Raw genomic sequence first — 9,729 nt, forward strand, 5'->3', positions numbered from 1 at the left:
ATTAATGCTGTAACATTATTAATGCCCACTATTGTTTTTAATTAGACTGCTATAAAAACATTTTGATTAAATCATTAAACTAACAAAATATTCTTTGGTGTCTAACCTAAATACAGAAAGTCCGGCAACTCTCTGAAAATTTTCAATAAAATTCTCAACATCCCCCAACGTTATCCATCCCAAACCAACAGTTTAACCCTCAAGCTCTCGAGAAGAATAAAATTCAAAGCATGACTTCTCGTCCTTCTGCCGGGAGAATTTCCAAACAAACTTCCAACCAGAAAGACTTGCCTCTTCTCCCATCCTGTGTACCGGAAGCAGAGGACGCGTGTACAAATCAGCGGTAGAGCCCATAGACAACAAATCACAGGGGTTGTCCGGTCGAATGCAAAGGAACACGACGCTGCTCGTCGCTTATTAAGCACCGACAACCCCGGTGAAGGCAAGAAAGGTCCGTGGGTGGGGGAGGGAACCCTCGAAGACGGGGAGAGAAGCCGCTTGATAAATGCGCGCTCGTACGCCTAGGAACCAGTTTCGTGTTTACCTAGTAAGTAGCGTTGTCAGTCAGCTGGTTTGTTGCATCTTCGCAACGAGGCAGCCGCCCGTGGCGTAAAACGCTAGCACGCTTACTCCTTTGTGTATACTTGTTCCTTTCTCTTTGGATACATCTGTGTGTGTTACGCAGAGAGAAAGAGAAAGAGAAAGAGTGAGAGAGAGAGAGAGTGAGAGAGAGAGAGAGTGAGAGAGAGAGTGAGAGAGAGAGTGAGAGAGAGAGTGAGTCGGGCGTTACTACTATAGCGTATATTCGTATTCAACGGGAGGGAATTCAGTGGGGACCGTTGGAGGGATATATACAGAGGGTGGTGGAGGCAAAATTGGCCAGTGGTGGGGAGAGGAGTGGGGGGTTGCTGCACGCCGGCAGTCATGCAGGGTGCGTGACCGTCGATGGAATAGGGATTCGGAGTCGAAGTCAGTTGCTGTCGGACGTTCTTGGAGGAACGTTGTCACGTTCTCCACTCTCCGATTGTACTTCGTACCATTGTGCACACGTAGTTTCTCACGAAGTTCGGTCTTACTTTTAAACGATCTTATTTTTAACCGCAGTCGCCTTTTGAGATAAGTAGTAACCGTGACAACGTATAAAATATACAAGTGATCGAGGAATATCAAAGTTTGTGTCAGTCAGTGGTTATGATCGTTCGGTGTTTATTTTATTCGCAGGTCGAACAACATCGTTATTGGGGATTATCCGTTCTCTTATTTTAGTGTCCTTGTCTCGTCGATCAGTGAAATCTCTGCTACGCGCTATTGACGATATCGTCAAAGATTATCTCGAAAGTTTCCACTGCTGTTTATCGGGAAAGGGGAAAACGGCGTGTAACGCGTATCCGAATCGGCTCGGACAGAAGTGGTGCCGTGACAGAGTGACTATGAGTGCGTGACGACCGGAGTGCAACGTTACGACGATTGGCTTACGCGACTCACGCGACGGAGGCGAGTCAGTTTGCGAGCTGTTGCGAGTAACGACGCGCGTGCGACAATTGCTCGACTATGGAGTCGACACGGCTTCGTTTGGCGATGTTGGGGATCGTCTGGTCGCTGTTTTTCAACGCTGGAACGATACACGGCCGCAGCATCACCAGTCTCGAGGCACCGACCGGCTGCGAGTGGAAAAAGGACGGAGAGGATGGGGAAAAAGCTCTGGCCTGTAGGGTTAGAACTATCGCCAACGTGCCCAGCCTAATTGGCAATCTCTCGGCCATTCAAGTGGACTCGATCAGTTCTTTGGCCTTGGAATGCAGTGACGTGTTGTTCTTCGAGAGCCAGATAGACGGGCCGCACGGTTTCTTCTCCCCTCTGCCTCGTTTGGAGAAGCTTCGCGTGGATTATTGCAAGATCCGATATCTGCCAGGCGGTGTTTTCGCGTCCGCGCACAACTTACGCACGTTGTCCGTGAGAACGCACAACGGAGATTGGTCGGCGATGACTTTAGAGCTACACAGGGATTCTCTTCGTAGCTTAACGTATCTACAGCATTTAGATCTGGCTGATAACAATCTGTGGACACTGCCGTCTGAATTGCTCTGTCCGGTGCAGAGCCTCGCTACATTGAACTTGACGCGCAACAAGTTACAGGACATCGTTTCCCTGGGCTTCTCCGATTTGGTCGAGTCGTGTACGCCTAGTCTCGAGGTGCTCGATCTCAGCAACAACGATCTCAGCACCCTGCATGATCGAGCTCTGAGCAATCTGCGCAGCCTAACGGTGTTGAAGCTGCAGGAGAACGTGATCACAGCCGTGGGTGATCACGCTCTGGCTGGATTGACCGCGCTACACTCGCTCAACATGTCCAGCAACCGTCTGGTAGCATTGCCGCCGGAATTATTCTCACGAACGAAGGAATTAAGGGAGCTGATACTTAGCAATAATTCGCTGGCGGTATTAGCGCCGGGCTTATTAGACAATCTGGTCGAACTGCAGATACTGGATTTAAACAGCAACGAATTGACGAATCGCTGGGTTAACAGAGACACGTTTTCCAGACTCGTTCGACTCGTCATTTTGGATCTGTCTTTTAACGCGCTTACGAGGATCGACGCACACGTGTTCAAGGGTTTATACAGCCTTCAAATTCTAAAACTCGAGCACAACGATATCGAAACACTGGTAGATGGATGTTTCGGCTCCCTGACGAATTTGCACTCATTGACTCTTTCGCACAATCGCATAGCGAGATTCGATCCAGCACATACGATAGGTTTGACTACTCTGAATCAGCTCTTTCTGGATACGAATAAACTCAGAACGCTTCATCGTCACGTGTTCGATAATCTAACCGGCCTGCAGGATCTTTCTCTTCGAGGAAATTATCTAACGGAGATCCCGTACGCGGTTCGCGTGCTCCGCTCGCTGAAGACTCTTGACCTTGGCAAAAACCACGTGTCCAGAATCGACAATGACTCGTTCGACGGGTTGAGCGAACTGTATGGACTACGGCTGGTAGATAACAAACTGGAGAACGTGTCGCGCGAAGCGTTCGCCGCGTTGCCCGCGCTGCAAGTGTTAAATCTGGCGAACAATTACATCCGTCACGTGGAGCAGAGCGCGTTCGCGAACAACCCGGTGTTGCGCGCTATTAGATTGGACGGGAATCAGCTAACCGAGATTCGCGGCGCGTTTACCAGCCTCACGACCCTGGTCTGGCTGAACGTGTCGGACAATAAGTTGCTGTGGTTCGACTACAGTCATCTGCCGAGCAGTATAGAGTGGTTGGACATACACGCGAATCAGATAAGCGAGCTTGGGAATTATTACGCGGTTAGGAATACGCTGCGTATAAAGTTGCTGGACGCGAGTTACAACCAAATCGTCGAGATCGCTGATGCGAACGTGCCTGATAGCGTGGAGACGTTGGTCCTGAACAACAACAAAATACGCTCGATCGTCCCTGGAACTTTTCTTCAGAAGAGGAGCTTGGAGAAAGTCGTATTGTACGAGAACGAGATAAGAAGCCTGGACGTGGCCGCCATAGCGTTGCAGACAGTACCGGAGGACGTAGAATTGCCACAGTTTTATATCGGAAATAATCCTATTCTGTGTAACTGTTCCATGGAATGGTTACCAAGAATCAACGAAATGGCGCGTCTTCGACAGCATCCTCGAGTGATGGACCTCGATTCGGTCACGTGCGAAATGGTTCACGCGCGCGCGACACCGCGAAGGCCTCTACTGTCGCTGAAACCGAAGGACTTCCTCTGTCAATACGTGGCGCATTGTTTCGCCCTGTGCCATTGTTGTGACTTCGACGCGTGCGACTGCGAGATGACCTGCCCGGACAATTGTTCGTGCTATCACGACCACAGCTGGTCGAGCAACGTGGTGGACTGCTCGAACGCCGGTTACAAACACGTTCCTGAAAGGATACCTATGGACGCGACCGAGATCTATCTGGATGGGAACGAGCTCGGTGACTTGGGTAGCCACGTGTTCATCGGAAAACGCAGATTGGAGGTACTGTTCCTGAACAACAGCGGCATATCGGCGATTCATAATTTCACGTTCAACGGTGTGGGTGCGTTGCGCGTCCTTCACCTCGAGGACAATGCGCTACGTGAGCTGCGTGGCTTCGAGTTCGATCAGCTGGAACGCATGTCCGAGCTCTATCTGGATCACAACGCGATCGCCACCGTGGGCAACACGACTTTCAAAAAAATGAAGAATCTCGAGGTGTTAAGATTGGACAGCAATCGAATCGTCAACTTCAGGCCATGGGAAGCATTGCCCAGCGTCGGGGATAGCACGCGGGTCGCTTTGGAGGGTAACGCTTGGAGCTGCGAATGCGGCAGCGCTGCTAAATTGCGCGGCTGGCTAGCCGAGCATCGTGGGGATCCCGAGAAGATGTACTGCCGCGACGGCGCCGAGACTCTGGCGCAGGCTATGAAGCGTTGCGGCGATCCGTCTACAGAGGCCGTCAGCCGTGGCATTCAGGAAATCCCTTTGCTAGGTGGCAACTTTGTGCCGCTTTTAGCGGGCGCCTTGGTGGTTGTGATCGCCATTTGCCTGTTCGTCGCGCTCGCCTTCGCTTTTCGCCAGGACGTGCGTCTCTGGGCGCACGCACGTTACGGTCTCCGCCTTGGAAAAATGACCACGCCGCCGGACGAAGAAAGGGATCGCCTTTACGACGGCTACATAGTCTACAGCGAGAGAGACGAGGATTTTGTCTCCAGATTCTTGGCCGCGGAATTGGAACAGTCTGGCTTGGCTCTTTGTCTTCACTGGCGAGATTTGCCACCGGCCAGGCCGCAAGAAGCTGTACCACCGGCTGCGGCGGCAGCCAGACGCGTCGTTATCATTTTCTCGCCGGTGTTCTTGGCAAATGAATGGCAGCATACGGAATTTCGTGCTGCCTTGAGGACCGCGCTGGAGAACATCAGACCCAGCTCGAGGAAAAGACGCGTGGTCATTCTTCTGGCCACGGAAGCTCCTGCCCGTGATCCCGAATTCCAGCTGCTGCTTCAAACCTGCACGGTCGTTATGTGGGGCGAGAAGAGGTTCTGGGAGAAACTACGGTTCGCCATGCCCGATTCCGTGGGCAAAAGGCGAGACAGCAAGAAGGTGAACGACCGAAATCGCAAACCGGCGCGTTACACCGCCGCGCCGTCCGCTGGCGACGTATGGACCAAGCCTAATGGCGTTTTGGTCGCACCGGTGCACGCACCCACGCCAACGCCCACGCAGTCCACCTATGTCAGCTCGGCGTCCAGCAGAACGGAGGACGAGGACAGCGGCGCGGAACATCAGCATCAGCATCAACATCAGCACGGCGGTTACAGCGCGTTGCACACCGGAAACGCGCGGCCGGCGAGCCTGTCCTCGAGGGGCAGCCATCTTTACAGCACCATACCGGAACCACCGGTGCCCACTGCACCTCCTGGTGAGGTCTTGACGCATCCAGCCAATCCTCGTACTTATTTCGTCTAGTATAGACGGTCCTCGTCGTCCGTCGCGCGACGATCCACGATTCACCGTGTCAGAGGCTGGACTCTGATGGAGCCTGCGATTGTAAAAAATTCGCTCTAGGAATGGGAATGAGAGTGGAACAAGGAGAGAAAGAAAAATAGGAAATGAAAGGAACAGAGAGAGAATGAGAGAACGTATGTTGCGGTAGGATATTTGTACAGTTTCGTTCGCGATGGACCGACGCGATGGCGTACACGCGACGATTCGCCCGGTGTCGCTCTGTTTGCTCTTCCACTAGAATCGGTTGATTAGGGATCTTCCTCGGGTTTCCGTGTTCCGTGTTACGGAACGAGCGAGGAGGATCGTTTATGCAGGGGTTTCGGGGTCGGGGTTGGACGTTGGTATCGGGAGTATCGCCTCGCGAGAAAGTGTTTTCCATAGGACGCGAGGCAGCCTCGAACCTTTTCGTTTACCTCGACGAGTACGAACGCGAATGTCGATAAAATCAAGAGAGCCAGGTTTATTTGATACAGGTTCCTTTGTAACAGGGAACGCACACGTGATCGAGTCATTATTTTTTCGTACTAGAGAGGAGGAATTCAAAATACAGAATTTTTTCTCTTTACGACGAACATTTTTCGGATATATGTGTATGTGTACGAAGCGAAAAGAGTAAGAGCTTTAGGTGATAAAAAAAAAAATATGGCAGTCAATGAGGACATAGAATGTAATTATTGTTCTCGTCATTCCTTTAGGGCCTAAGATGAAACAGACACACTGACAAAAAAAAAAGTATTAAATTAAACGCAACCCCAGAGATTCGAAGTAGATTATAGAAATTCTTCTTCGTTGTTGCACGACCACCTCGTTCAGGATTCGTCTTCGCGTGCATCCTTCGATTTCTGAAAGCGAGCGAAGAAAAGGCCAGGCCTCGAAATTCTTCTCGTCATCGGGGCTTTCGTGACGTCGAGAGTTTCGATCACGCTTGAAAAATAACTCTCACCGGCCGTGCCGCTTCGTCAGACTAGCATCCACCGATTTCACCGTGCACCTCGATCGATCGCGAGTTTTCACCTTTTTTTCTCACGTACGTTGTTATTTATTTTCCATTCGTTCGCGATTTAGCCGACCAAGTTCTGTGATTTCGTTTGTTTTACGACCCTTCGACGATTGCGATATGATACTTTTTTTTTAAGGATCAATATGTTTTCGTTTTGAAGTATGTGATTTTGTTTTACGAGAAAATTGCGAGATTATGTGTCTCTCAGAGGCTATTACGATGGTTTTTATCGAGAGATATATACTTTTCTCCGAATGATTAGAAGATTCGTAAATTATTAATCGACAAAAGTTCGTGACGTTCTTTTTATTTTTTGACGATACTTTCGTTTCTTTAAAAATCGTAATCTAGTTATTTCAACGTTCTTCGATAACCTTTGCTTTCTACGATTTAACGAACACGAGAGTGGGGAGAATTAAAGCTACTCAAAGATTTCTATTTCTCGTATAAATTTCTCCATGCACGATGTAAAATATAATTCACCCCATTCTCGTGAAAAACACGTAAAACCATCGTGGTAGCTTCGTATTTCTCAAAAGCGATGGATACGCTCGTATTTAGTTCCAGATTAATTTTTATTTCCGAGGACTGTACGTTTACTTCAGCGATCAAGCGTTTTTCTTCCAATACGGTGTATTTTATATTTTTCTTCCTTTCTTCCCGTAAAAGAGCGCTCGGGAACGCGATCGAGTTGGTAGCTACAGGATCATCGAAGCGTTCGAAGCGGCCCGTACACTGATCGGAAATGAAAGAGAGAAAAGACGAGAACGATACGTGTCGTACGTGTCGCGTGTGTGCTCCGTGATCCCGGGGCGCGCTCTTCTTCGTACTAATTGTATATTTTTCCCCCGCTCTCGGGAGACGGAGTCGGCACACCCCTAGTTCTCATTCCTGTCGTTCGTTCGTCAATTCGTTAGCTAGAGAGAAAGGAATTTAAACGAATGTGTGGGAGCATTAACGAAAGATATCGTCTCTTAGAAGCGCGTGTTCGAGAAAGAATAAAGAGAAGAAAAAGAGAAGTTAGTTGGTACATGGATCGAGGAGGAGATGAGAGAGTGTGAAAATAAAAAAAGAGAAAATAAAAGGGAAAAAGAGGAAAAGACAGGAGACGTCTAGCGAGACACACCTCGTTCCTAAGATTCACGACTGTCTTTTGCGAGAAAAAGCAACGGTCGCCAAACGCTTATTAGTCTGTAAGTGAATACCTCCTGTAAATACTTGTGTATAATCTAACGTTGTAAATAACTTCACGCACACTTCTCGAGCACATCAAAGTGGCCAGGCACTTGTACCTATATATAGGGCTATTAAACTGGTCTCTTAAACGGGAGAAAATTTCTCCACTCTCTTCAAGGAATTTGCGGATTTATTAATTGTATTGTATTGTTGTAAATACGCTCATCGGATCACGCATATATATTATATATATATATGTATATTGTATTCACGATCTGTTACGTGATTATTAAATTAATTGCCACTTTCCATTTCAGCAAAGAACCATGAGAAATAAACACGTTTGTTTTGTAAAAAAAAAATATAAGTGAAGGAAGAATATTCTTTTGTTCCCTTGTCACTTCGCCCGTGAGAAACCGTGTTCGGGTCAGTGAACGCGGCTAACTCGAAAGTTTTCCATCGAAGGAAAGCCCCGAACTTTGACGTCCTTCGCGAACTCGTTTTAATTCGTCCGACACTAATAGCTTTCTCCCCTCGTCGAACGTGGCTCCTCTTTTCACCAAGTTGCTCGCCTTCTGATCGCTTTTCTCTATCCCACCCCCTCTTCCCTTTGTCTGATCTTTTTCAGTTTCACTCTTTCTTCTTTCTTCCTCTCTTTTTCTTAACTTGAACATCGAACGTAGAAACTTATTAATATTGGTCGGTGATCGTTCCCTGCGTGAGATGGACGAATACCTAAAGCGCTTATTAATATTCCGCGACTGAATGACGTGGCGGTTACAGTCGTACGATAAATTTTCAGGGTGTATATCGAGCTCCATCGATAATGGTATACCTCTGGCTGCATAAACTCGTTCACACTTTCACCTGGCTGTATCAGCAAGTAGCCAAACCTGATAATGGCCAGTTATTATTCGTCGGGTTTCGAGGGAATTTTTATTAGACACTTCAAGCCTCACCCTGGGGAGGTATATGGTTTTTGTGGATGAGACGTGCGAATATACAACACAGCATTCGCTAAACTTTCACTTTATCGTGGTTTACTATACTTTATTATACATATACATGTACGATAGGGACGCTTGACTATAAAATTCGAAGTAGAATGGTTTAATTCGACTTTTAGAGGTTGCATTTTACCAATTAAAGACCATTATATATATATCATATAATTCGTTTCTGTTTCTTTATCATTGCTTAATACTCTTTCCGTCGCTATTTTTCTCTCCATACGGATCTCACAGTTTTACGAAAGTAGGAAACATCAAAGCATTTATAGCGATATCTTTTCTAAATTGTAAAAACCGTCTCTGTGTCTCCGATTTGTAACGAGTTTCTGCAAAATGTCCATTACTCTAATATATACTTTATCTACTTTGACAAAACCAGATATAAATTACTTTGCTCGTGTCATTTAGTAACTTTATGTTTATGTGAATTTTATACTGTTTGGTACTTGATGGTTTCAAATGCGCGATATCTCTTATCGTGATATCTGTGCGCGATTCAGACCAATAGATTATTCGTTACATATTGCGAAGAAGAATCACTATCTTTCTGTCTACGAAACTGTCTTAGTCACAGATTTCTACTCGAGTTGTTTCCTGCTGGTTCTATTAATACGATCTATATCGAATTCGACGTGAACAGTTGGATTTAATCCGTCTGGATTAAGATTGGATTATACTCGATAAATTGAATTTCTCTCTGATAGTTGAATCTCTAAGTTGAATCACCTGGTGGATATTTTGGGAGCGTTATCGATCATTTACGGCCGTAAGTGTTTGGTTTTCGAGAAAGCATCCTCTCGAGAGGTTTCTTCAGGCTCATACAGGAAATAGATCCTCGACCAAGGCGCGAACACTTGAGAACGTTAGCTGCAGTGGCTCGGGAAAGTACTTGAACACTTGCCATAGAAAACCTTTATGTACGTATCATATGTGTTATGTAAAGACGTATTGAAACTTGATTAGCAGTATACGTGACATAATTATCATGATTGCATTGGTAAAATTTAAAACGAATTTCGGGAT

The 9,729-nt window shown here is 47.1% G+C and overlaps 1 protein-coding gene across 1 annotated transcript; it reads left to right on the forward strand.

Moving 5' to 3' along the window:
- Positions 1-816: 816 nt before the first annotated feature.
- On the forward strand, positions 817-8,058 carry LOC117243517 (toll-like receptor Tollo). The gene has a single exon (XM_033511080.1). The coding sequence runs from the start codon at positions 1,552-1,554 to the stop codon at positions 5,479-5,481; it is 3,930 nt and encodes a 1,309-aa protein (XP_033366971.1). The 5' UTR covers positions 817-1,551; the 3' UTR covers positions 5,482-8,058.
- The last annotated feature ends 1,671 nt before the right edge of the window (positions 8,059-9,729 follow it).

Source organism: Bombus vosnesenskii, unplaced genomic scaffold (assembly GCF_011952255.1).
Source record: "Bombus vosnesenskii isolate JDL3184/JDL3185 unplaced genomic scaffold, Bvos_JDL3184-5_v1.1 scf7180000013266, whole genome shotgun sequence".
Taxonomy (NCBI): Eukaryota; Metazoa; Arthropoda; class Insecta; order Hymenoptera; family Apidae; genus Bombus; species Bombus vosnesenskii.

Bases quoted from the DNA above. Each gene is read 5' to 3' on its own strand.
- LOC117243517 (XM_033511080.1), top strand. From the start codon at position 1,552: ATGGAGTCGACACGGCTTCGTTTGGCGATGTTGGGGATCGTCTGGTCG.